The following is a 27,569-nucleotide window of genomic DNA, read 5'->3' on the forward strand; positions in this document are numbered from 1 at the left end:
TGTGCTGCTCAGCAAGCCGTCGAGGTCTCCCAGCCCCGCCCAGCTCCTGGCCTCAGCCGCCCAGTTCAGCATCTGGCCAGCGCCCGGCTGGGGCTCGAGGCCCGAGGCCCGAGCCTGGCGAGCGAAGAGCGCACGCTCGCCGCTCCCGCCCAGCCTGCGCGCAGCCGGGGAGGACCCGAAGGCCGAGGCGCAGCCCGGAGGGCCGGCGGCCGGACCGGCGGCGGGGCCAGGGCGGGGGCGGCCGACTGGGAGCGGGGCGGGCGGGATCCGGGCGGGCGGGGCTGGCGCGGATTGGCCGGGCGCTGCCACATGACTGGCCCCTTATAGGGCGTGGTGCGGGCGGCGGAGACGGGTGCGGCGGCGGCCGGCCGGGCGAGGTCCGGTGTAGATCCGGCGGCTCCGCGGCTGTTCCGCTCCGAGCGCCAGGCGCGCCCCGCGCCCTCCCATCCCCGTGGGGCCTCCGGGCCGGGGGATGCGCGCAGCGCCCGGGAGCCATGGTCCGCTTCGGGGACGAGCTGGGCGGCCGCTATGGGGGCACCGGCGGCGGAGAGCGGGCCCGGGGCGGCGGGGCTGGCGGGGCGGGCGGCCCGGGCCCGGGGGGTCTGCAGCCGGGCCAGCGGGTCCTCTACAAGCAATCGATCGCGCAGCGCGCGCGGACCATGGCGCTGTACAACCCCATCCCGGTCAAGCAGAACTGCTTCACCGTCAATCGCTCGCTTTTCGTCTTCAGCGAGGACAACGTCGTCCGCAAATACGCCAAGCGCATCACCGAGTGGCCATATCCTGCCTGGGGCTGGGCCGGGCGGGGGCCGGGGGCCGCCCGAGGTCGCCGGGACGGGGAACGGGCGCGGTGTCCGCGCCCCGCCGGGTCTGGGAGGGGCGGCCTGGGCAGGGGGCCGGGGCGGGGGCCAGTCGCGTGCGGCGCCCAGTGGCCATCTTTCCCGGGGCTGGAGGAGGGTGCGCCTTGGGGAGAGGCGCATCGGGTCGGCTTCGCGAGGAGGGGGCGGGGCGGGGCTCTGGGCCCTCTCGGCGCGCGGCGCGCGTGTGTGTCTCTGTGTGTGTGTGTGTGTGTGTGTGTGGTTGTGGTGGTGGCAACCGCAGGAGCGGGGTGGACGCTGGGCGGAGCCCCCTGCCCCTGGGCTTGTTCCTTCGTTCCTTCTGTCAGGGTGCAGAGCGCGCGGCTAACCTGGAGGGCACCCGAGGGCGACTCGGCGTCTGTGTAGGTGTGAGCATCCCGTGGACGCGAGCTCGTGCGCGCGCCTGGCTGCAGGTGCCTGCGTGTGTGTGCGGGCATAGCATGAACCCGGTGCTGCGCGTGCGTGCGTTCGGCACTCTCGGTACATGTATGTTCACGTGCCTGTGTAGGTACATGTGGCTACGTGTGTCTTTAGGCTGGAGTGTGCGCCTGCGCGAGGTCCTTCCTCCAGCCTTGCGCGGGGGGCGCACAGCCCCCTCCCTCGGGGCGCGGGAGCCGGGCGGAGCCGCGGAGGAGGCGCTGTCCGCGGTGCTGACGGCCGCTCGGACTTGCGGAGGGGCTGGCGGCCGCCACTGCGGAGGCGTCCCTCGTGGCGGCCCCCTAGGATGAGGGCGGGAAGGGCGGAGTGGGCTCCTGATACGGCCATTCTCGGCCCCTCCGGAGGCGGCCTCGGCCTGGCTGCAGCACTGCGCGCTGTCGGCCTTGGCCTCCTGGCCTCTCCTCTTTGGCGCCTCCTGGCCTGTCCTTAACCCACGCACTCCGTTCGAGTACATGATTCTGGCCACCATCATCGCCAACTGTATCGTACTGGCTCTGGAGCAGCACCTCCCTGACGGAGACAAGACGCCCATGTCTGAGCGGCTGGTGAGTGCGGTGGCGGGCCTGAGGGCGGGGCGTGGGTGGCGGCAGCTTGTCTGCCTCGGAGACCCCTTAGGATCTGTGACTGAGTGCAGCTGCCTGGAAGGGTGGTCTGGGCAGCTCCTGTCTCCTTCAGTGGAGGAAAAAGATAGAACCCGGGCAGCTAATACCTCCCTGAAGGGGCGGGGTGGGGGGTGGCCAGCTCAGCCCTGATGGGGAAGGGTGGCCTGAGAGAGGCCATTTTAGCCAGCAGCTGCTCTGCCCAATGCCACTAGCCACCCTTACACCCTCCTTGTCCACAGCCTTAGGCCTTGATCTAGGAAACTTGGAGCTAGAGCTGGGGTGTGGGGGTGGGGATCCGTAATGGCCCAGGGTAAGGAACGTCAGGCTCTGTGAATGGGGGTGGGCTGGCCGCCCACCCTTCCCTGCAGGGCTGTGACAGTCTTCGGCCTCTGCGGTGCAGCCCCCAGTCTAGGGACTGTCAGCCTCTCCTTCTGGCTTGTCTTCTCTGGCTCTGCCTGGAGCCCCTTCCCATGCGCGGCGCTCCTTCCCGGACTTTCCTCCCAAACATCCTGAGTCGTCTTCACCGACTCCTGCCAAGAGCTGCACAGACCCCGGTGGTGTCCCCTTTTGAAGTTCAGAGTGGCGGGAGTCAGGGCACCAGGTCAGGGTCCCTGGAGAGTTGGGGCACAGGGAAGGGTGGTGTTCAAGGAGGTGGGCCCCATTCCAAAGTGAGCCCCCAGCCACCCCCGCTGCCCTGGCCCCTTTGCCTGGGCTTGGTGTTGGCTCCTGTGGGCCTGAGAGACTGAGCTTCAAAGCAGAGAGAAGGAAAAGCAGGTGCAGGGATCTGGAAGGGGCCTGGGGCCTGGCTGGAGAGCTGCTGGAGGTCCTGAGGTCCCTCAGGAGAAACCACTGCCCCATGGGCACCCAGAGGCCAATCCCTCTTCCCCACACCGTGGCTAGCGGCCGACCCTGTCCCCGCTCCTTTCCCCAACTTCAGCGGGGATAAAAACAGAGCCTGTTCAATGCTCTGCACAGGCCCTGAACTCCCGGTCAAGGGGTGGGGAAGGGGAGACAGAGTAAAGCTGCCCTGGGGCTGCTCTCAGCTGGGTGGGGCACCACAAGAAAGCACAGACGTGACAGCCAGGAGACCAGGGGTTTCACTGAAAAGTCGTTTCTCCGCGCATGAGGAAGCCAGGAGGGGTTTCTGTTGTGGGGGTCGGAGCAGGGAGTGTGAGCAGCAGCGGCACAGACACACCACCAAGCAGAGTGGGCGTGGCCCCTGTGCTCGACTCTTGCCCAGGTGTGGAGCCAGACTGGGTCACTTGGCTTCTTTGGGCCCCAGGTTCCGGCTGGTAACATGGGCCCCTTGCCTGCTGCGTGCTGGTGGAAGGTGTCCACTCTGCAGGCCAGGGAAGAGGGTGAGAGAGAACTGGGGTTTCAGGCAGGGAGCCTCGATTGCCAGGCCACAGGGCGTGGTCATTTTTCCAAGGAGGTCCAGCAGGGGTGGGGCCAAAGGGAACCAGGCCAAGGGGTAGTGGCGGGGGTGGGGTGGGGCAGGGAGGCCAGTGTACAAGCAGTCAGCTCGGGCCTGTCCGAGCTTGAGTAAGCCAGCTACGCATTCAGCCAGGTCTGAGCTCCTGCTCCATAGGTCAGGGAGGGTTTGCTTTGTGCAGGAGGCGGTTTGGGGGCTGAACCACTGGGAAAGCGAGCGAATGTGCTTGGAGGCCTGAGGAACCCTTGACTGATCCCTGTCCTGTGTGCAGGCACAGGCTGGAGGCCTTTAGAGTGGACAGAAGGCCAGAACATGGCGGGGGCAGCAGCGGGCTGGGCTCAGGCCTGAGGCTGAGGGGCTGCTGCTGGGAGGGGGCTGTGGGGTGTAGCCGGCTTGGGGTAGGGTCTCCACAGCCCCCTGTCTCTGGGGGCTTCCCAAGTGGCCTTTTCCTGGAGCCCCAGCTTGCAGCCTCACTCTGGCCCCCTCAGCCCCTTAGCTGAGGGCGGTCAAGGGTGGGGCTGGGGGAAGAGCTATGAGGGGAGGGATGTGGGCAGGGGCCCTGCCCCATCTCCTGGCTGCTCTTCTCCTTTCCGTCCAGAGGCTTTCTATAAGCATCTGCTTGCTGAGGCCCAGCTGTTACTCACGAGGTGGTCCGCAGCCTCTTCTCTTGCGGAGAGGGGACCCCCAACTCTACCAGACCAGAAGCCTCCGGGGGGTGCTCTCTGACATGAGACAGCATCAGGGTAGTAGGACACAGGCTGGGCCCCTGGGGCGGCAGATTCCGCCCTGCCCTGCTGCGGGTCAGCTTTGGGCGGGGGTGGCCCAGGTCGGACGGGAGAGCCCTGGAGGGCAGGCTTTTTGGGGAGGGAGGCACAGGCTGCCAGTCCTGAGTGGGAACTGGTGGCACCCACAGGGAGCCAGCCGGGCCCTCCCCTCCCCTGCAGCCCCGGGCAGCCAGTCCCAGGGCCCCTCTCTGGTGGAGCAGCCTCTGAAGGGCAAGTCCTCCTGGGTTCCCCTAGTCCCGAGGGCAGGACCTTCCCAGCACCCCTTCATCCACTTCTTAGAGCAGCAGCCCTGGAGCGCAGGTGTCCGGGGTCTCCATGCAGGCTGCTTCCCACGCTGACCTGTGTCACTGTGGTCTGGCTCCCGGGGCTCTGCCTGCCATTCTCCCCAAGTGTGTGGTGCCCAGTCATGTACCACACCATCTGTGTGACTGGTGCACACAGCTTGTCCCCACCTTGCTCAGAACGAGAGGCCCCCCCCACCCCCATCGGTTCTCTGTTTGTTGATTGACAGGTTGGAGGAACGGGAGACGACCCACTCCTGACCCCCTTCCTTTGCTCATATGGTTCCCTCTGCCTGGAATTCCTTTCCTTGCCACACAGCTAGTGCCTCACCCTCAGAGGCTCTCTGAGGCCCAGCTGTATTTGCTCCCACCAAGACTCACATGCTTTGATTAACCAGAATATGTGTGCTGAATGGCTGAGTGGGTTCTGGGCTGTGCTGCAGGGGCTGGGGTGCCATCCAGGCTGGGGGTAGCGCCCAGAATCAGACCCAGGTCACCTCTGTGCCTCTAACAAGCTGGGAGTCTCTGGCTCGGTTCCTTGGCCTCTCTGTGCTTCCATTCTCTCCAGCATGGGGACGGTGACAGTATGTGACGCACACGGGGCGTTGTGACTGGAACCGCCCCAGTGCATACAGGAAAGCCCACATTGTAGTTTACCCTGCCAGGGCTTCTGGAGCTGGGAGCCCCGCCCCATCGTGATTAGGTGTTACCTGCTGTGGGGACAGGGCCACCTTCCCTGCTGCGGGGACTTGACAGCGAGCAGACAGGCCCATGAAGGAAGTGTCAAGCCGAAGTCGGTGGGCCCCATGGCTGGGTCGGGGGGTCGGAGCTGGCACAGCAGACGTGGGGCCCTCGCCAGCCGTGTGCTGGGCGCTAGTGACCCTTGCTCTGTGCTTCTCCCCAGGATGACACGGAGCCCTATTTCATTGGCATCTTCTGCTTCGAGGCCGGGATCAAGATCATCGCCCTGGGCTTCGTGCTGCACAAGGGCTCCTACCTGCGCAACGGCTGGAATGTCATGGACTTCGTGGTGGTCCTCACAGGGTGGGTGCTGGCCCGCGGGCACTCTGCATGGGGCAGGGCGGGCAGCAGTGTCCACGCCGTGGCCCTGATGTCCTGGTGGTCCTCACAGGGTGGCTGCTGGCGGGGCGGGCACTGTTTCTCCCCAGGAGGTGCCTGAGCTGCAACCTTTGCTGAAGGACCACTGGCCGTGCTCTGTCCTGGGGCAAAGCTTACCGAGGGACCACTGTGCTGTGGCTAGGCCCCTAGGGTGGGTGAGGGCCCTGGGCCTTATTTTGGAAACCCTGGGCTCCAACCTTGCTTCTGTCGACCCATGACCTGGGAGTCACTTTTGTGCGCCTGCATTTCCTGTCTGGAGGGCTCGCCGGCTCGCGTCTTCCTGGGGCTCTGGGGCTGAGCTTGGACGAGGCTGCGCCTGTGTCTTGTCACGGTTTCTGGTTCCAGGAAGGTGCTTAACTGGTGTGTCCCACCCTTCCCCCACTCTCCTTCTCAGATGGACCCTGATGATCACCAGCTTGTGATTCCCAAACAATCCAAGAGATCCGGAAAGTCGATTTGGGATGGGCCGGGTTTGGGGTGTGGGGAGAACGCTCTGCTCTTCATCATGGAGCCCCCCTCCCACTGCCTTTGAGGCCTCAGTCTTTGCACCTGCCTGATGGTGGAAACTACATGATGGGTACTAAAGGGTCTCTGCCCTGTTTCAGTGGCTGATAGGCTGAGGCCGGGCTGAGCTGATGTTGCCCCGGCTTGGGGGGGATGGAGGTGAGTGCCTAGGGAGTTGGCCCCACAGAACCTGTTTGCACAGCCCAAGGCCCAGGGGCCCCACCCTGCGGGACTGCCGCTGTTCCTCCTGGGGCCCTGTGGTCTCACGGAGGCTGGGAGCCAAGACCAGGGAGCCCAGAATGCCCCTTCCAAGGGAGAAGCCCTGGTTGTGACTGGGGCCTCCGTCCTGTGCTGCCTGGTGTGGGTGGGGATGTGTGCGGAGACGGTTTGGCTGAAGGCAGGGGAGGGAGGGGGTGATGGGGAAGCCCCAGGTCTGGGGCTCCAGCCTCTGCAGGCTCCCTGCTCGTGAGGATAAACAGACTTGGCTAAGTGGTCTCTGGGCTCCTGAATGAGGACCTGCCCTGTCCTGGCCCTGCCCAGAGGTGCCCGGACCAGAATTGAGGTGGCCCTGTCCTCAGAGTCACTCCCTGGAGAGATGACGGAGCTGTCGGTGGGCCCGCCTGCCCCTGCTTTCCTCTCGGTCTTTGGGCCTGTGGCTCCAGCCTGTCACCAGCTCTGATGGGATGGGCACCTCTAAAATCGGATAGAATGGATTTTCTGGGCAACTCTCTGATTTTCTTCCATTTTTTCCAACTGGCTGAGAGGGGAAGGCAGTGGGGAAGTCTTCTGTTGGGTCATGGTTCTGCAGCGCAGGGCTCCGTCCACACCTGCCGCTGGCCAGGGGCGCTCCCTGCCCGCAGCTGGGCGAATTTGGGGCCTTTACAGAAAGCCCTCTGAGGTCTGCTGGTGTTGCTGGTGGGGGCCCGGTGAGTCAGCTCCCCAGGGGCAGGGTGCCCCACCCCAGATCCAGTGGGCTCAGTGTAAGCTGTCGGGGAGCCTGCTGGCTGTTTACATCTCTCTCCCTCTAGACATGTGTCCCTGAGGGCAAGAATGGTGTCCTACTGTTCAGGGCGTCCCCAGGGTGGCTCGGGGCAGGACCCCAGGAGAGGTCATGGAGCGTCTGCTGGGTTAATGGGTTATTGAAGCGTCAGCCTCCTGGGAGCTGGGCGGGTGGGGGGGCCCTGCCTCCTGGGGTGCTGTCCTCAGGCTTGAGTGGGCCGCTGGGAGCTAGGCGGGGAGGCAGGAGACCCCACCGACCCCTTGGCAGGACCCCTGGGTCTTCCAGCCAGCACCTCCTGACTCCTGGTCCAGGGGGCCCAGTCCCTCCGGAAGGGCTGGGGGGACCTCCTGAGGGTGCGGCTCTCCCTGGCCAGTTGGCCCCCGGGCTCCAGACGAGTAGGATGGGCTCACCTGGGCGCTCCGGCAGGAGGGCCCCAAGGTCCTGAGACCTTGGCTCGGCCCCGACCCAGCCTTGGAGACCCGCCCTTAGTCCGTCTCTTTTCCTGTTTCTCCACCTGCTCCCACCTCCTCACTGTTCACGGGGGCCTCTCCCCCTCCCCGCCCACTCTCCCTGCCGCCTCCCTGACTCACTCTCCTGGTCTTTGTCGCCACATTTGACCTCCTCCGCCTGTCTGACCCTTTATCTCTTCTTCGCCTTTTCTGTGTCTGTTTCTTTCCCTCCATGTCTGTTTCTCTCTCTCTCTTTCCTCTCTCATTCCTCCTCTGTCCCTTTCTGCTTTCTGCCTGTTTCGTGTCTTTCGTCTGGGTCACAGAGCCTCTGCTCTTTCTGTGTCTGCAGGAGGAGGAGGCTGGGATGTGGCACCGATGTTTCCCAGGCCCCCTCTCCCGCACCCTGCCTTCAGCTGGGGAGGGTGACCTGTGTTGAGGGGGTGGGCACATGCTGCCCAGAGTCACATGGGGGAGCTGCTTGGTTGCTTCTGCTCGTGACACACACAGACTTGTGAACCTGTGTGTGAGTGTGTACGTGCGTGCATTTGTATGTGTGTGCATGGGTGTATGCGTGCACGTGTGCGCGCGTGTATGTGTGTGGGTGCACGATGGAGGGGGCCCTGGTCCGTTTTTTGGGGTGAGTGCTGGCTGGTGGGGAATCCAGGGAAGAGCCCTAACCCTAGCCCCTGCTGAGCTGAGGTCCCTGTGGATAGCTGGGGGTGTTATTTCTCATTACTCTGTTGTTTTTAATTAGGGCTTATTTAATTGGCACTCAGAGGGCTGGAGGCCGGTGGTGGGAGGGGAAGACTGGCGGGGGAGGTGCTGTTGCCTGGTGAAGCCCGACTTGTCCCCCGAGGCCAGCCGGGGTCCCTTCTGCCTCTGAGGCTGGCATGTAGGTGGCGGGTGGTGCCCTGGGCGGGACCAGGGCCCCAGCCCACATCAGGGCAGCCTCTTAGCCTCACAGCTGGGCCTGGAAGCTCAGCCTGGGCGCGGGGTCGGGGTGCAGCGGGCGCGTTCCTCTGGCCACTCGAGCTGCCCCTTCTGGCTTCCCCACTCATTCCTCGCTCGGTGGTCACGTGTTTGTTCAGAGTTGTTGCGCCTTTGCCGGGTGCTGAGGACACAGTGGTGACCGGGACCCCCGGCCCTGCCCTGTGGGCTGTGTTCTTGGGACGCCTGCCTAGCTCTGCCCTGTTCCTCTTAGTACCCAGAGCCTCCTTGTAACTGGGCGTAGCGCTTAAGTGTCATATTTGGGGCTTCCAGGCTGTTTCCTTTGCCCTCGGCCCTGAAAATATGCTGGGCAAGGGCAGGTCTCCACGGCCTGGGGCTAGATGTGCGCGGAGACCACTCGGTAGGTGAGAGTGAGGGCACCGGCACTCATTTTCCCACACAGAATCCGGGTAAAGGAGGACACAGTGGGGGCTGGGAGGCTGCTGCCTGGCGTAGGGTGGTCAGAGAAGGCTCAGGAGTGAGGTGACCTTTGAAGGACATGAGGTGGTGAGCCACCTAGATGTTTGGGGAGAGGTGGTGGCTGGAGGTGTCAATACCAGGGCACAGGTGTGTCCATGGCCTTTGGAGCCTGAGACCAGGCAGGGTCCCCTGGGGAGCGGGGAGTTTGGAGGAGAAGCTGCCCATGATGGAGCCCAGGGCCCCCTGACTTGATACGTTGGGACTGGCAGCAAGGTGGGTGGGGAGGCAGCAGAGTGGACGTGGACGGTGTTCCTGGGAGGAAGAGCAGAAGAGGGGGGAGGATGGACAGTCGAGAGTGGCGGCCGGCGACTCGCACGTGGAGGGCTCTTGCCGAGAGCAGGAACGGGCGGGGTGGTGGTGAGCACCCGTGGCAGCTCCGCCACCTTTGAGGGGGTTTTGAGCGGAGGGAGTGGGCAGAGAACTGGGCGGTGGCAGGAGGGAGGGGAGGGGCGGACGGGCTTCGTTAAGTGGGCCCACGTGGTCCAGGAGGCGAGGACGGACGGGCGACGCAGACCGTGCCTGAGGGAGTTCCCGGTGGCTGGCGGGGAGGTGGGATCCAGGGTCCCCAGAGTCCACGCTGGTCCCTCTGTGACAGTGGGCGGTGGGAGGATGGGCTGAGTGTGCGTGGGGCCGGCAGATGAGAGAGAGGAGGTGCTGCAGGAGCCTCTGGCTGTGCTTGTACCGAGGCCAGAAGCCCCGCAGCTGGGGTGGGGGGTGGGAGGGGGTGGAGGCTGATGGGCGGGCACAGGAGGGAGGGGGAAGGGACGGAAGGGTGGGAGGAGGGAGAAGGGAGGGACCCCTCCACCCACATCCCCGCCTCTCGCCTTCCCTCTGGCTCCTCTGTTCACCTTCCCTCCTCCACCCCTTGACCAGCTGGCTGGCCGTCCATCCTCTCCTTTGCATTGGTCAAGTGCTCTGGTTGCTGGGGACACAGCAGTGGACGCGGCGGCCGCCTCCCTGGGGAGACGGAACAGTGAGGGCAGTGAGGAGCAGAGGGCCAGGGAGGATGGTTCCTCTGGGGTCAGGGACGGTCTTGAAGGAACACCTTGTGCAGAGGAGCAGGCAGGAGGACAGTGGGCCTCCCAATCCTGGGCAGGGCTGAGGGTGGAGGTGCGGGGAGGCTGCGGCCTGCGGTGAGTCAGGGGCCGCACCGGCTGGAGAGCTGACCACGGGGAACAGTGACCCGGGTGGTGGCCGTGGGGGCTTGGCCCAGGTGGCCTGGAGGAAGTGCTGGCCTGGTTGATTGTCCACAGGAAGCCCACTGGCACCCCGCATGTGGCACACAGGTGTCTACCCCATCTGTAACCACCCACGTGTGTCCCAAATCCTGTCGCCACCCCCCCCAAGTCCCTCAGGAGCCCCCAGCCCACCTTGGTCCTGACGGGTTGATTCCACCTGGGACTTGGGGCTGGGGAGGGTTCCCTCAGACCTCAGGGACCTCTTCCTGCTGGCAGAGAGCCCCAGAGTATCTGGGGCGCAGAGGCCCCCAGTGTCCCTGCCCCGTCCTGGCCCCAGCCTGGAGGTTCCTCAGGGACCGTGGAGAGATGTGTCCTGGCTCAGGCAGGTGGCTCCCCAAGGGGACATTTCCAACCACAGCCGCTCATTTCACTCCAAATTAAACTGGGATTTCTTTCCAGGACGTGTAATTAGAGCTCAGGGTCCTCCCTCCCTGGACTGGGCCTCCTGTGGGAAGAAGAGGGCTTGTGGGCTGCGAGCTGCCTGGGGAGGGCAGCCTGCCCTAGGGCGTGCACACAGGCCTGCTTCCCAATTCCGGGTTCCCGGGAGGCCTGGTGGACACCGTGACAGAAAGCTCCCAAGAGCTCCGGGGAGGGCGCCGCCCCGGGGCAGGAGGGGTCCAGCAGGTGTGGACCAAGGTGACCAGTGACACCGTCCACATGGAAACCAGGAACTCTGCCTTACCATGGGTGGCCAGTGACTACACAACCGACTGTAGGGTGACCTCGTTTGAAGTAACAGGAGACACCGTATGTGCGTGACCAGCGACACTGGGCTTGCACATGGGCTGAGCACGGCGCGTGTGCCAGCGTGGGCTCTGGAGCAACGTCGTGGCCATCCCAGAGCCAGCTCCACGTGGGCTCTCCCCGTCCTGTGGCCGTGATTCTGCAGGCTGGCCCTCCGGTGCCCGGTCAGGTTGGGGGTTGCTGGGCTTTCTTTGCATCCCCAACGGAGGCTAGAAATGGCTGGGACGGGGGAGGGAGTGAGCCCTGACAGATGGCTGCTGGGGCAGCAGAGGGAGGCTGTCGGGACCCCCACTGCTGGGGGTCTGAGGTTGGGGTCCCTCTGAGCAGCGTCCGTGAGGCATCGCTGATGATTCTGAGCGGGTCTGGCCACAGGGCTCTGCAAGCTCTGCTGTGCGGCGGTGTGGTTGAGAACTCTACTCCCAGGGTGCCCAGCCCCCAGTGTCTCCCTCCTCACAGTAGCCTCCCACTGGGCTGCTCAGTCCTTGGGGACAGGCTGAGCCCCGTGCTAGACTATGTAACTCATGAGCCGGTGGGCAGGGCAGATTCCGGCTGGGTGTTTAGTGAGGACCAGCCTAGTCCCCTGCTTGCTCTCTGTGTCTCTGCTCTCCTGCTCCCCACCCGCTGCTTTCTCTGGTTTAGGGTTCTTTGCACTTTCCTGGCTGGGGGCAGGGGGGTCCTGCCTGTGGACCCCACTCCACGTGTGGAGGGACGTGGCTGAGGGAGAGCCCCCACCCGCCCAGCGCCGAGGGCCTGGCGATCCTGGGCAGGAGAGGGAGTCCGGGCCGCCCGGCCTCAGACCTAGAGCTCAGCTGAGCTGTCCCGGGGGTTCTGGTCCTCGGTGCTCTGGCCCTGGGGCTGCTGCAGCCCAGTGCCCACTGGATCCCAAGCCTGGCCTGCTATCTGTGCCTCTGTGCCTGGTGGACCTGCAGAGGTCAAAGGAGGTCAGGTTCTTGCTGGCTGAGGGCGGGAGCCTTCACGGTGGGTGGTGGATACACCTGCAGCTGTTGGGTGGAGTTGGGCTCGGCTGGGCCTTGGATTTTCCCTTCCTGCCCAGCTCTGGCTGCTTCCCTGTCCCCACATCACACTGGTGAGCCATGAGCTGCAAATTCACACTGAGGTGAGAATGGTTGCTAATGTCTTCTTGTGTTACTAGGCCTGGAGCCAAAGCCAGTCCCTAGCCTGGAGAAGCAGCTGGGAGAGCAGATGCAGGCTGGAGGGACAGTGTTCCCTGCCGCTCATCCACCTCCCCACTGGTGCTCCCCACCTCCCCGGCTCCTGGGCTCTTCTCCACCCTGAGCCCCGCCCTTGCCCACTGCTTCACTCCTGGGCCGTTTTCCATCCCAGCTGCTTGTCAGACAGATTCCCTGCAGGCCACCTGTAACAGCTGCCTGGGGTGTCCTGTCCTCACCAGCCAGCCGTCCTGCTGCTGCCCCACTATGCGCCTCCTTTCTCCAGGTCTCAGCCCCATCCCTGGGGCGGCATTCTGGGAGCCCCCATCACTCCCGGCAGTGTCACCCTCTCCCCGGAGAACAGGAGCCCAAGCCCTTGTCTGTCCGGCCAGAGGGGTGCTGGGCTCTCCAGTCCCTGCTGGACGTGGGTTTGTCTTCTCAGCTCACATCCTCTTCTCCACCTGGCTGGCCTCTCTGCCTGTTTCCCGCCCCTAGAGGCTTCCCTCCTGGCTGCTTCACGGCTTCCCCGTCCCTCTGCTGACAGACTTTCCCCTGGAGAACTGCGTCCGTCAGAGCGCCACGGCCGGGGTCAGGGACTGAAACAGCCGATGTTTACAGTCTCCCAGTCTGGAGGCTGGACGTCCAAGGTCAAGGTGCCGACAAGGTTGATTTAGGTGGACTCTCTTCCGCCTTCTCCCTGGGTCTTCACGTGGCTGCTCTGCTGTGCAGACACAGGTCTCTGGTGTCTCTTCCTGTTCTTACAGGATACCAGTCCTGTGACATTAGAGCCCACCCATATGTTCTTGTTTAACCACTTACCTTCCAAGAACCCCATCTCCAAATACAGTTCCATTGGGGGGTTAGCACTTCCACAGAGGAATTTGGGGAGACACCGCTGAGTCCATGGCAGACGGTGGTCAGACTCCAGGCTCCTCTGGACTAGCCTCTCTCTGGCCCTCTCCACAGTGCGCTGATGCCCAGTGTAGGGCAGGTCCTGTGGGGCTGAAATCCCACTGGAGAGTAAGGATCCGGCCTTGGCGCCTGTGGGTGCAGGGTGCCATGTGGCTGGTCCGGGCATCCGGTCTGCCGTGTCTGGCATGTTGTGGGCTCAGGTTAAATGTCTGCAGAATCCAGCATCCTTCCCTCTCCACTCGCCCTTTGTCTGACTATGGTCCTCTCTCACTCCTCCTGATCGTCAAGCACTGAGGATGGCCTGGGCCCCCGCCCACCCCAAGACCCTCTCCAGCCCGGACCAGCCTGGGGTAGGGCACTGCTGAGCCTGCAGGAGGCAGGGGAGGCCCTGGGCGTGGTGCAGCCTCCTGTCCAAGGGAGGGAATCCCTGAGGGAGCCTCCGGCAGGGCACCCCCCCCCGCCTCCCCCACATCTGCTGCCTCAGGCCCTGGTTCTGAGAAAGCCATGTGGAGGGTGGGGATGGCCTCCGAGATGAGCAGGAAGTGAGAGCTAATCAGTGCTGGGCACAGCGTCTCCCCTGGGACGCCATCTGAGACCCACCAGCCCCGAAACACCAGGCTGATGTGGGACACCGAGAGGCACCTGCTCGGGAGACGCCTGGCCACCCCCAGCTGCCCTCTGGCCCTGCCCCTGCTCCTGGGGGTTGGATTTGGTCTCCGTGAGGGGCTTTCCTCCAAGGTGGTCACATACTCATGCTTCTCCGGGTCCACGGCCTGGGCACACAGGCAGTGTGAGCCCAGGGCCGTGGGAGGAGGCAGGTGGGCAGCGGGAGCTCCTGAGACGTGAAAAGGGGGGTGACAAATAGAAGCCGACTCTTCTGTGAAGCTCCCCGCGTGCTGGCCGCTCTCCTCATGTGCTCACCCTACAGGCGTCCCCAGCTAGCTGCTGTTAGTAACATCCCCTCACAAAAAGTTAAATATTTTATTCCGCGCTAATTGTAGACTCGCAGTATGAGAGAGAGTGCTGAGTGTAACGTCCTGTAAAACCGCAGCGCAATTTCACAGCCGGGATGTCGGCATCAGCAGCCCAGGCACAGACCACCCCCGCCGGGACCCTGCCTGTTGCCCTTTCGCAGCTGGTCCCACAGCCCTGCGACCTCACCGCTCCTTAATCCCTGGCAGCCACAATCCAGGCTCGTGTCCATAACGTTGTCACCTCAAGAACACTGTATAAATGGAGTCATCCCTTTGGGGGCCGGCTTTGTGCACGCAGGGTAGCCCTCTGAGGGTGGTGGAGTCCGACTGCTGCACGTGTCCCTGGCTGCGCTCTTCCCTGCCTGTGGTCTCCTCCACCAGTCACCTGTTGAAGGACGTGTGTTGTTCCCGGTGTCTGAACACCACCCACAAGGCTGCGCTGCACGTCCTGCACAGGTTTTGTGTGAACATAAGTTTCCACTCCTCTGGGATGAACGCCCAGAGGTGCAATTACTGAGCCATATTGCAGTCGCATGTTTGGTTTCTAAAGAAACTACCAAACTGTTACCCAGAGTGGCTGTACCATTTTACACGTTTCTACATTCCCACCAGCAAAGAATGAACAGTCCAGTTTCTCTGCATGCTCGCCGCTGTCTGGTGGCGTCCCTGTTTTTCATTTTCGCTGTTCTGATGGGCATGGAGTGATGCAGCACGGCGGTTTTGGTTTACATTCCCCTAGTGGCCTGTGATGCTGGACAGCTTGTGTGCTCACTTGCCGTCTGTGTCTGTTGTGTTGAAATGTCAGCTCACATATTCTGCTCAGGTTCTAACTGGGTTGTTTGGTATTTTTCGATTATCTCCCAGTCTGTAGCTTGTTTTTCCTCCTTGTAACAGGGACGTTTTGCAGAGCAAAAGTTTTAAATCTTAATGAAGTACAATTCATCCGTAGTTTTCTTTTATGTGCAGGGCTCGTGGTTTTAAGTCTAAGAACGCTTTGCCAGCCCTAGGTCATGAAGAGTTTCTCCTGCTTTTTTCCTGAAGGTTTTATTATTCTACATTTTGCACGCAAGTCTGTGATCCATTTGAACTTAACTTTTGTAATAGGAGTGAGGTTTAGGCGGAGGGATTTTGGTTTGTTTTCTTTCTGCACGCAGGTGTCTAGTTGCTTCAGCACCAGCTATTTAAAAGGCCGTGTTTCCTCTGTTGAATTATTTTGTGCCCTGTCAGAAATCAGCTGGGCATGTTTGTGTGGGTCTCTGCTGTCATGGATCTCTGTGTCCGCCCCTCCAGGGTTTCTTGTGGTCTTGATCACTGTAACGACGTAAGTCTTGAAACTGGGCAGATTCATTCCTCCCACTTCACCCTTTTTTAAAAAAAACACAAACTTTCTTTAAAAATATTTTTGTTTATTTGCTTCCATATAAGTTTTGGAATTAACTTGTCAATATATACACAAAATCTTGATAGGAATTGTATAAAACCTGTATGTTAATTTCCAGAGAATTGATCTTTACTATGTTGATCCTTCCAGTCAATGAACATGGTATGTCTCTCCATTTATGCAGACCTTATTTCAGGGTTCAAGTCCTGTGCATGTTCTGTTAGGTTTGTATCTAAGCTTTACTTTTATTTTTCATGGATACAAATAGTATTGTATTTTAAACTTCAGTGTCCACGTCTCCATTTCTAGTGTATAGAAAACAGTATGTTTTTGTATGTTGATCTTTAATTCTGCAGCCTTGCGGAATGCACTTGTTAGCTCCAGGAGTTTTTTTGTTTTGTTTTGTTTTTGTTTTTTTTTAAGAGTCTTTGGAAGTGTCTAGGTAGACAAGTGTGTCGTTTGCAAACAGGGACAGCTTTCTTTCTTTCTTTCCGATCTGTGTGCCTTTTCTGAATTCCATTTCTGCCTCGTTACCCTGACCAGGACCTCTGGTACTAACCTGAATGGGAATGGTGAGGGTGGACATCTTTGCCTTGTTCCCATCTCAGGAGGGAAACATTCGGACCCTCCCCATTAAGTGCAGTGTCTGTGTAGGTCTTATTGATGCTCTTCATGAAGTTGAGGCAGTTCCCTCTATTCTTGTTTTTCTGAGAGTTTTTGACATGAGTCAGATTTCTTCGTGTCAGTGTCAGATGTCATCAAAAGCTCTTCTGCACTGATGTGACCCCGTGACCTTTTCTTCCTTGGCCTGTTAATATGGTGGATTACAATGATTGGTTTTTGGGTATTGAACCAGACTGACATTCCTGGATCAAACGTGGTCATGGTGTATCACTCCTTTCTATGTACTGCTGAATTGTATTTGCTAACATTTTGCCGAGTGCTTTTGCATCTGTATGTATGGGGGCTATTGGTATGTAGTTTTTGGTTTTTGATACTATCTTTGCATGGTTTTGCTATCAGGGTAGTACAAGCTTCATAGAATGGATTTGGAAGGGCTCCCTTCCTCATTCTGTTTCCTGGAAACCATTGTGTAAAAATGCTGTGAATTCTTTTTTAAGTGTTTGGTAGAATTCTGCAGTGAATCCAGTTGGGCCTGGAGACTTCTTTTTTGGGAGTTTCAAGCTTATGGATTCAATTTCCTTAACAGCTATAGGGGTATTCAGATTATATATCTCCTGTTAGGCGAGTTGTGGTAGTTTGTGGGTTTTCTTGTGTGTCTGAGGACGTCGTCTGAGTCGCCGAGCTGTGTGTGGGGCTGTCCATGGCAGTCTCTCGCCGCCCTCTTGGCATCTGCAGGGCCTGTGGTAGTGGCCCTTGTCTCGCTTCCTGTGTTTACTTCTTCTCTCGCAACCTCCTCCTCTTTTAGGGGGAGGGTTAGTCTTGCTAGAAGTTTGTCGAATTTATTGATCTTTCAAAAAACCAGCTCTTAGTTTCACTGATTTTCTTTCTTTCTTTTTTCCCCCTCCTTTTACTTCTTTCTGCCCTTGTTTTATTATCTCCTGCACGCTGCTTGCTTTGGGTTTGTTTTGCTCTTCTTTTCCTCTGTTCTTGTGGTGAGAGCTTAGAATAGTGATTATACTTAGATCACATCCCTCTTTTCTGGTGTGTGCACGTAGCATATTAAATCTGCCTCTCAGCACGCTTTGGCTGTGTCTCACACATTTTAACATGTTGTGTTTTCGGTTTAATTCAGTTCCATGTGTTCTTAAATTTTCCTTCAGGCTCTTCTTTGACCTATGGATTGTTTGGAAATGTGTTGTTTTGTTTCCAAATGTTTGGAGATTTTCCAGTATCTTTCTGTTGTTGATTTCTAGTGGATTTCATGCGGCCAAAGAACATACTCTGTGCTTTTGAGTATTTTAAATTCCTTAAGGTTTATTTTAGGCTTAAGAGATGGTCTGTCTTTATGTTTCATGGGCGCCTGGCAAGAACGTGTACACTGCTACTGCTGTTGTGTGGCGTGTTCTGTAGATGTGGGTAGATCCTGTTTGTTGAAGGTGCGATACTCTTCTGTACCCTCGCTGTTTTTCTGTCTGGTTGCTCTGTCAGTTGTCAAGGGCCGCTGAGGTCTCCATTTATAATTGTGCATTTGTCTGTTTTTCCTTTCAGTTTTATTAGTTTTTGCTTCACATGTTTTGTGGCTCTGTTGTTGAGTACATACAGGCACACCTCATTTATTGAGCTTCACTTTATCGCAGATAATGCACTTTTTCCAAACCAAAGTCTTGCAGCAACCCTGTACTGATTGAGTCTATTGGCATGATTTTTCCAACAGCGTTGGCTCACTTTGTGTCTCTATGTCACATTTTGTTAATTCTTGCAATATTTCAAAACTTCCCAAGAGATTACAGCTCGTCGAAGGCTCAGACAATGGTTAGCATTTTTTAGCAATAAAATATTTGATAATTAAGGCATGTACATTTTTTAGACATAATGCTGTTGCACACGTCATAAACTTTAGTATAGTGTAAACATACTTTTACACGCACTGGAACCAAACAAACTTGCACAACTGACTTTACCACGATAAAGCCGTGGCTGGAACCACGGGGTCTGGAACCGGACCCGCAGTGTATCTGAGGTGAGCCTGAGCACATTTAGGAGTCCTGTGTCTTCTTGGTAGATTTTATTTTCGTATGTCCCTCTGTCTCTGGTAGTTTCATTCGCTCTAAAGTCTGCTTTATCGATGTTACAACAGTCCCTCCACCTTTTCTTTGATTAATCCACCACAATATATCTTTTTAAAAAAATTTTACTTTCAACTTGCCTGTATCATCATGTTAGAAGTGAGCTTCTTATAGACAGCCTATAGTTGGGTCATGTTTGTTAATCCACTTATGCCAAGTCTGTCCTTTATTTGGCTTATTTAGACCATTTCCACATAATAGAATTGACATGATAGAATTATTGCTCTGTTAGGGCTTAAGTCCACTATTTTATTTTTTGTTTCTATGTGAGTTCTCTGTTTTTTCACTTCTCTGATTTCTTTTTCCTGCCTGCCTCTGGGTTACTTGGACACATTTTAGAGCTCCGTTTTGATTTATCTGTAGTATTTTTAAGTGTTTCTCTTGTGTAGGGTTTTTAGTGGTTGTGCTAGATATTGCAGTGTGCGCATAACTTACTCCAGTCTATTGGTGTCATTTTACCAGTCTGAGTGAAGTTTAGAAATCTTATCAAACTCATGTCCCTTTGCCCTCCCCAACTTATAATGTCATTATCTTAAATAGCTCCTCTGCATGTGTTTCGAACTTTATCAGAGTATGCTGTAATTTTTGTGTCAACCACAAACACCATTTAGAAAACACAATTAAGGAAATTGTATTGTATTTACTCATATTATTATTCTTTCCATTTTTCTTCCTGCCTTATGGTCAGTGATTCCTATTTTCCCGTCATATTCTTTATATTTAGAGAACTTATTTTAGTCATTCTTTAAGGGTAGGTCTATTGGTAACAAAGTCTCATAGTGTTTCTTTGTTTGGGAATGTCCTAGTTTCTCCTTCATCCCCGAAAGATCTTTCTGCTGGGTATGGATGTCTAGGTTGACCCTTCTTTTCTTTCCGCATTTAAAAATGTTGTGCCCCTTCCCTCTGATACACGTGGCTTATGATGAGCAATTCACTGTCCTTTGAATGGTCTTCCCTTAAGGTAAGGTGTTGTGTTTCTCTGGCTACTCTCAACTTTTATATATACCTCCACTTTTGTTATGGAAGTTTTCAGAGGGTAGTTGGGGAGTACAATGAACGATGCACATGCTCCACCTAAATTCAATAAATTTTAATTTTGTCGTCTTTTTTCTTCCTGTGTTACATGTTTTGCTGGGCCATATAAAAGTTGTAGGTATTATGAAGCTTTGCCCCTAATATTCCAAGAATAAGGACACTGTGGACTTCCTGTGGAAGTACAATGACGTTACCATACCTAAAAAATTTTTTTCATTTTCCAAATTTCTAATTTTCACAATCAAGATTTTTCCTTTGTCTTTGGTTTTCAGAAGTTTGACTGTAACATCTCTAGTGGATATTTTTGAGTTTATTCTGTTTGGGATTCGCTCAGCTTCTTGACTCTGTGGGTTTAAGTCTCTTGCCAGATTTGGGAGGTTTTCAGCCGTTATATTTTGGGTGCTTTTCCGCCCCACTGCCTTCTCCTTCCCTGGGATTCCGGTGTGTTTTGTAGTCCCGTGAGTCCTGGAGGCGCCCTCCCCCCACCCCCACCCCTCCTCCACCGTGAAGCCTTGCCTCCCCCTGCCCTTCCCGCGGGGCAGTTTCTGCTTCGCTGCGACTCAGCCCACGGAGCCAGCTCTGCAGTGGGGCCCGTCCCCCCGGCTTTGCACGCTGGGGGCTGCGTCTTTCAGGTGTGAGCTTTCACTTGATCCGTCTTTATGTCTTTGGTGGTGCTTTCTGTTTTTCTCAGTGGTTTCAAACATGTTTGCAGTTGTTTGTGGAAGCGCTTTTATCATAGCTGCTGCAGAACCTTTGTCAGGTAATTCCAACGTCTCTGTCGTCTCTGTGTTGGCATCTGTTGATTATCTTTTTCGTTCAGTTTGAGATCTGCCTGTTTTTTTTTTGATGAATGAGTTTTGATTGAAAGCTGGATGTTTCCACTTGTTTTCTGGAGACACTACACATCTTACTTAAACCTGTTCTAGCTGGGCCTCCGATCCTGCCCTGTGAAGGGACCGGGGCCTTCCGCCTCACCACTTGTGTGCTGGGGAGGAGTCCAGGCTCCCTGCTTGACCTCACAAGCAGGAAGAGGGGAACACCCCGCTCTACAGACTAGAAACTGAGAGAGGCTCAGAAATCTGTCCTGCAGGAGCCAGTGGGGATTGCAGCTCAGCTGAGCCAAAGTCCAGGCTCCTAACCACTGCGACCCTGACTCTCAAGAGACGCACAAGGAGTAAAATTTACTCTACAATGAAGAGTCTGATGGCAGTGACCTGGAGGCACTTCCTGCTGGGGTTTCCACGGCTGCTGGGAGTGGGCATCCTGGGTCACGGTGACCTCAGTGGTCAGAGCTTTGCTGCACTTGGCCAAAGACCTCTTTCAAACTGGACAGAGCACTTCAGCCGGCCTAAGGATGCGACGTCCACCTGGGGGGACGTCTTCTCACAGCCCTACAGTGGTCACCCCCTGTGCCCAAAGGAGCTTGGGGCCTGGAGTCCTTGCTGTGCACTCTGTGTGGCCCCCCGCCCATCCTGTAGCCCAGTTTATGGGAGGGATTGGGGAGGGTGCTCACACGTGGCTGTGCCGTCCTGTGCTTCGGGCAGTGACTGTGACCACTTCTGTTCTGTGCGAGGTTGACTTCCATGTGAGTCAGAATTTGTCACCTTGTGGGGCATGAGGCACTGGGTAGTGTCCCAGCCCCACCTTTTCTTGGGTTGTGAGCCTGGACAGTCGGATGTTTTCTCTGAACCTCAGTTCTTCCTCCGTATTATGGCTTTGGAGCAGGCTCAGGGCCTCCAGTGCAGGGATGTGGGGCCCCAGAGGCCCTGGACCCGTGCCTCATGCTCTGTTCAGGGCTGAGGTGGGGTAGGGGAGGACGGAGGAGGCTGAGGCGTCTTTGGCCAAGAGCTGCAGGCTGTCTCCATGGCAACCGCCAGCAGCCTCCTGGGCAAGAACCAACACCCAGAGTCAGTGACAGAGCAGCTCCTGGAGATGCTCCTGCCTCTGCCACTCAGCCCCTGGGTCTCCCTGGGCTGGGGCGCCCACCCTACTGGGCCTGGCCTGGAGAACCCCACCTGCCCCTTGTGAGCCAGGGACCGGCGTGCAGGTGTGGTGCCTCTTCTGAGTCTCCGAGCCCAGGTGCTCATGTCAGGGTGGAGAGGCCGTGGCTCCCCAGCCCCGGCTTGGCAGGGCCTGAGCTCCCTGAGGGGGGCTGAGTGGCGCCACTGAAATGCATCCTGCTTGGGCCCCAGCAGGGATGGGGCCGGCTTGGAGCCAGAGCTGATCACGATGTCTCCAAGGGGAGGGGGCACCTGCACTCCAGACCCTTCTTGCTGAGTTGTTGTCCAAACTGAGGTGTTTTCCAGAGTCCAGGGGATGCCTGCAGCAACTGTGCTGGCTCCGCTGCCCAGCAAAGGCTGTCCTGAGTAGCTGGACACATGTGGTCGTCCTGTCTCTCTCCCTTCGCTGGACTTGATGGAAGCCTCAGGACGAGCTGCCAGGCTGGCCGGGGTTTCGGGGGTAGGCGGAGGCCGACCCCTCCCCATCATAAAACACACTGAAGGGCAGGCTGAGCCTCTAGCCAGTACGTAGGATATGCGGCTCCAGAGACCCAGGGGGGCCCCCCGAGGCTGGGTGCCTGGGTTAGGGGAGGGGTCCCGTCTGCCCTGCACTCGTGTGACTGGGGGTGCCCATCCACCTCGGGAGCCCATGGGAGTGGGACTTCCCGAAGGGGTGGCTGCTGTGTCTGTGGTCCCGGCAGTGTGTCCCTGATCCTGGGGTCCACACTGGGTGCTCATGTGCCCAAGGGGCTGTGTGTCCTCAGGCCCAGGCCACGACCTTCCACCCTGCAGCTCCGTGTGAGGGGTGGCCTGGGCCTGGGGCCGGGGCTGACGGTGGTCACAAGCTTGGTGTGGGTGTGCTCAGGGGCCCGAGTTCCTGAGTATTTTCTATATTGTAATCGTAACTCGCATAAAAATGTGCACTTCACATTTTTGTTCGGTATAGCAGCATAGTTGGGTGAAATTCACAGTTTACTCACCCTTTTATAGTGTACAAGTCAGTGGTTTCTAGTGTCCTCAGAGCTATGGAACCGTCACTGCAGCCTCATTGTGGAACATTCCTGTCACCTCAAGAATGAAACCCCTTCCGAGCCCCTCCCCGCCCCGCCGGCCCCCAGGAACCGCTGGTCTACTTGTTGTCTCTGAATTTGCCTGTTCTGGGTGCTTCGTGCGCCGCGTGGCCCTTTGTGTCTGGCTTCTTTCACTCGGTTTGACGTCTTTAAGTTTCGCTGTGCTGTACGTGGATTCTTCCAGTGTCACTCTGGACGCGTCCGGCCCTGTGTGCCGGACCCCCGGGCCTCTGCTCCCTGCTGCTTCTCTGCCGCTGAGCACGGAGACGCTTCTCCTTGGCCTTATTAACTTCAGGAGTGGGATGCCTGTCCTTGTAAACTCGGTTTCTTAATTTTTGTTGTTTCGGTGGGACAGGCTCTCAGAGTGGACTGACGGAAAGCGTTCCGCTTTGCCATGTTGCTTTCAGAGGAGAGGTATTAGTTTGCATTCCCACCAGTTCCATTTGAGTCTGGTTTCATGCCGACTTTGCCTTCACTGGATGTTGCGCTTGTGAAGCCCTTGGGGGTTAGCTGGGTGCAGAGCCCGGCCTCACGGCTGTTTCACCTTTCTGTTCCCACGACTCATGGCCTGGGCCCGCTCACACGTTACTGAGCTGTGCTTCCCATGTGACGTGTGTGTGGGCTCTTTGTGTTCAGTGTCGGAGGCCTCGGGGCTGCTGTGCTGGCGTTCACCGGCTCGTGCTTCCTACCAGGTGCGGCTGGGCGCGGACGCGGAAGGAAGGAGTCCCCGCCCCGCTCCCGGCTGGCCTCCAGGATGGCTTTCCAGGGTTTCCATCGAACCTGAGACTTTGGGAGCAGTAGGCGCCCGGCAAGTCCTTGCTGAACACAAGGATGAATGCTATGATTTCCTTTTTGTTATTGTTCTTAGTACCACATATTTCATTAAAGTACCTCAAAGTTATTTTATTATTTTTTAAAATTTCAGTGGAGAATACACATTTTTCTTTTCTGTATAAGTAAAAAATACTGGTTTTTCTCACTTTAAAATGCTCCTGTGGGAAAGAATGAAAACAATGACCCATCACGCCACGGTCCTCGAGCTCTTTCTTTCAGGCTTTTCTTATGGGTAGGTCTTAAAAACCCGCAGTTGGCACCACACCCCCGGGATGCAGTGCATCCGGTTCCTGTCACGGGCAGGCTGCCGCGTGCAGATGTGCAGGGACCCCGGGGCTAGTGTGCACGCACCGCCCACAGCTGAGTGGGCTCTGGAGATGGTTCCTCCGCCGTTCCCCTCCTGGTGAACAATTATTCCCGATTTTGCTTTTATAGAAAAGATCGGAAAACGTGCCTCCCTCTGTGCCCCACCTCGGATTATTTCCTTGGGACAAATCCTGGAAGTTGGAGGACAGTTTATTTCCTCTGTAAATCATTAAAACCCCTGCACTTTCCCGTCATTTGGTTAAGCTTCCTCTCCACATACTGAAGTGCTTTGTGCTGAAAGGCTGTTTCTGCCTTTCAGCGTGAACCCATCTGGCCTGTGGTCCCGTTGCTGAGCTCAGCGCGACATCTCGGCGTCTCCGGAAACAGGACCTCCGCTCTTTGCTCTTCTTTTCCACACCTTTCTTAAAGCTTTTTGCCTGTTTGGTTTTCCAGACAAATTCTGAAATCATTCTGTCGTAGTTCGAAGGGCTCCTTCTGCGGTGTTGTCTCAGTCATCGAGACCCTCGGTTGATTTGTGGGGAACCAGGGCTTAGGAATGCGTGTTTGTCTGCCCGTCGGGGAGGAGCGTGAGTCTTGGTGTGCACGCGGTCCTCCCCTTCTTGTAGACGAGGTTTTGCAGTTTTCTTTGTTTAGGATACTCTCAGTTTAAAGTGACGCCTCCGTGGTTGGTGCTTGATGCCACTCTGCCGAGGTGCGTGTTTCACCAGCTCTCGGACCGGCCCCTCCTGGTCGCACTGGGGCTTTGGGGCCCGGTGCTCGCCCGGCCCGGGCTGGGCCTGCTGCCGGCGCTCCGGGTGGAGCTGGGCTGCTCTTGCTGATTGATGGTGGTGGGCTTGCAGCCAAGTGCGATTTTTCCAGCCCAGATTTCTCAGCACTGTGATGACAATGTCTGAAGATTGCTTTTCTGTGCCTGTTTTGTTTTTTTTTTTTCCTGTAATTGCTTTTGGCCTCATTGTGTTGTACTTTTCTTGTAAGTCTGTGTGCTGCTTTCCGTCCTCTGTGGAAGTCGGAGGGGGTGGCACTCGCAAACCTGCAGAACGGTGTTTAAGCTGATGCTTCTGGCCATCGGGTCCCCCGCCTTGAGTGGGCGTCAGAGCCTGCAGGGGAGCCCGCCCGCAGAGGTCGGGCGGGGCCCGCACTGCACACGGCTGCTGGCTCCCAGGTCCTGGGACGGCACTTGGAGGAACTCCGCCCTTGACCCAGTTCCTGGGAGTTCTGTCGTCGTCTTCCAGAAATAGTCACCTTATCTGTTCCTTCCTTAGTTCTTAGTCACATTCTGGTACGTTAGCCAGAACTCTTGAAATAAGATGAAACGAGAATTATGGTAGTAATTCTTATTTTATTATCTGATTTAAAAGGAAACCCTTCATGTACATGTGGGCTTCTTGGTGCTCTTGAGAGCTGATTCTGTGCATAGAAAATATTGCTCAGAAGTTATTGTAAATTCTAAAAAATCATCATTCAATTTATTTAAGTTACAAATCCAAAAATTTAGTTCTTTAAAGAAATTTTAGATTTAATTTGTGACAACATGGATGGATCTTGAAGGCATTATGCTACGGGAAAAAAGTCAGACAGAGAACTAGAAATAGAAATACTGTGCTTATATGTGGTGGGGTGGTTTGTTGTAAGCAAACCACCCCACCAAACTCATCGAGAAAGGGATCAGATCTGTGGTCACCAGAGGCGGGGGAGGGACAAGGGAAGGGGAGCTGGAGGACGGTGGTCAAGGCGCACAAGCTTCGGGCTGTAAGAGAAATAAGAGCCGGGGAGGTGACGGACGGCGGACTGCACGGCGGCTGCGGCCACCACTGGGTGTGTCTACAGGAAGGCCGGCGAGAGAGCAGGTCCTGAGAGCGCCCATCACAGGGGACTTTTCCTTTCTCTCGCATCTACAAGAGATGACGGATGTCAGCGAAGCCTCCTGTGGTGCCACTCACAACCACGTGAGTCAGACCACCATGCTGTGTGCCTTAGACCTTCACAGGGACAGGCGTCAGTGATTTCTCAACGAAACAGGGAAAATAGTAATTTTTTAAAGATTCAGCTTATTAAGTTATAGTTATACGTTTGTGCAATTTTTAACAATCACTTTCAAGGAGACACTAAGTAGTGTTTTATTCCATTTCAGAAGTTAATGTAAAACATGTAACATTTCATTTATGAATTTATGATAACTAGACCTTCTTAAGTGCGTAAGTATTGTATATGCAGCAACTTAGAGTAAATACAGTGACTCGTACATTTCCAGTACTTTTTACAAACTTAAAGTCACAAGTCTAAATCAGTTTTTCCACTAAAAACACTCGAATCACAGGCTAATGTGGTGCTAAAACGCAGCCCAACGTGGCACGTTGGTGTGTTCTGATAAATTCTGTTAATCGTAACACCGCAGTGCAACACAAGAGAGTCTGATTTTCATAAACATTTCTGTATTTAATTCTGAGCTTCCTGGGAGTTGAATATTGCTGTCCACCAAGGGAACTGTCACCTCAGAACAGAGGAAGCAGAACTTTCCTTCCTCCGTCGTCGCTCCCAGCTTGCCTCCTCGGAGAGCTTTCCCGGGGAGGAAGAGGACAGGCTGGTCGGGGGCACCGACATGGGAGTGCCCCGGTGGCTGCAGCTGGGCTGTGGTTTACTCCCTGAGGCTGTGCACATCGCTTGGGTAGATTTTGTGTTTTCATGGCTCTCAGGATTGTAGGCATTCTTGCCTGGGTCTCAAAGCCTTCGAATTCTTCATTAAAAAACAAAAGTGGTGTTTTCCAGTCCCACAGGACTGTGACAACCGGCAAAACCGGTTTCTGTATCTTACCTGTCTTTGCTGGTGCGACCTCTAAGGCCTTTGTAGTGACAGTTCGGGTTTGTCAGGGTCTTGACGCCCGATGCCCTGAGAAACCGCTTTCCCTCCCGTGGAACGTGTGTCTTCCCTGGACGGCGCCGCCCCATGGTCTGCATCTCTGCAGGGAGCCTGCTCATGTGCTGCTTTAAAATGCACGTCCCCTCCCTCACACCTCCCTGTCAGTCGGCACTTAGCTCTGGAGATTTCTCTGCAGAAATAAAACATTGTGGACATAATTGAAGTCTTCTGAATACAGCCCCTCAACCAAATTCTCTGTATCTTCCTTCTCTCCTACCTTCTGGGGTAACTGCTGCCCTGATCTGTGTTCTTTATTCCAGTGCACAGGTGTGGGTGTTCCGACTTTTACCAAACACATCCGTATCTGTAAATGATGTGCAGCCTGGTTTGCGTGGTTTTAGTCGTGTAGGTCTGTAATTATTCCACAACGTGCCTTTTCACCCCTCAACAGTGTTCTAAACGTTTCCCAAGTTCACCTGGGTAGGTTTATTCAGTTTTACACGCTGCTCGCACTTGACTGCAGCAACGGTCCATCGTGCGCAAATACCACCAACTGCTCTCGCCGAGCCGCAGGCTCTCCCACTCTTCGTGGTGACGGGCGGGGCCGCTGCGAGCGTGCCTGCTGCGCTCCTGCACGCGTTTGTGTGGCACGTCTGGTGTGAAGTTAGGCTTTCTGAGTCACAGGGATGCTCACTTAAGATTTTCTGGAGGCAGCCAGACGCTCTGGAAAGCGGTTCTCCAGTTTTCTTCTCCACCAGCCGGGCCGCCGCTCGCTCAGCCCTGCTTGCTGAGTGAGGCTGTGAGGCGGTGCCTCTTGGTCAGTTTAATCTGAATCTCCCTGATTGCCAGGGCTTTTGAACATCTTTTCTCCTTGGTAACTTGCTGACTTTTCCGATAGGTTATTTGTATTTTTCATATGAATTTACAGGAATTCCTTATATCTCCTGGAAGCCAGTTCTGTGTCCATTGCAAATGTGTTGCATTGCAATGTCATTCTCCTTTCGTTTCCTCTGTAATTTAAATTTTATTGTAGTCAGATTTATCAGTGTGTCACGTTAGGTTTGCCATTTTAATGTGTTCTTTAGGAACCCTGCCCGATCTCATAATCATAGAACTGCTCCCATGCAGTTTTGCTTTGTTTCGTTTTCCCAAAGTTTTAAAGTTTGCTCTCTGCACTTAGGTCTTTTGAAATATTCCAATTTTTAAAATTGTGGCAAAATACACATAACATAAAGTTTACCATCTTCATCATTTTTAAGCATGTAATTCATGGTATTAGACGTATTTAAAATGCCATGCAGCCGTCACCTCCACCCATCTCCAAAGCTCTTCGTCTTGCAGATA

At 56.3% G+C, this 27,569-nt stretch overlaps 1 protein-coding gene across 9 annotated transcripts in view; it reads left to right on the forward strand.

The window, feature by feature from the left end:
* The first annotated feature begins 364 nt into the window (after positions 1-364).
* CACNA1B (calcium voltage-gated channel subunit alpha1 B) overlaps positions 365-27,569 on the forward strand; it is a 173,343-nt gene continuing 146,138 nt past the window's right edge. For all 9 annotated transcript variants that reach the window (XR_012506676.1, XR_012506679.1, XR_012506677.1 and 6 more), the window contains exons 1-3: positions 365-777; positions 1,734-1,840; positions 5,300-5,439. Coding sequence is in view for 5 of the 9 variants with exons in the window: in XM_074362846.1 (XP_074218947.1) it covers positions 495-777; positions 1,734-1,840; positions 5,300-5,439 (530 nt within the window). In the remaining 4 variants the exon portion in view is untranslated. The remainder of the gene's footprint in view (positions 778-1,733; positions 1,841-5,299; positions 5,440-27,569) is intronic.

Source organism: Camelus bactrianus, chromosome 4 (assembly GCF_048773025.1).
Source record: "Camelus bactrianus isolate YW-2024 breed Bactrian camel chromosome 4, ASM4877302v1, whole genome shotgun sequence".
Classification (NCBI taxonomy): domain Eukaryota; kingdom Metazoa; phylum Chordata; class Mammalia; order Artiodactyla; family Camelidae; genus Camelus; species Camelus bactrianus.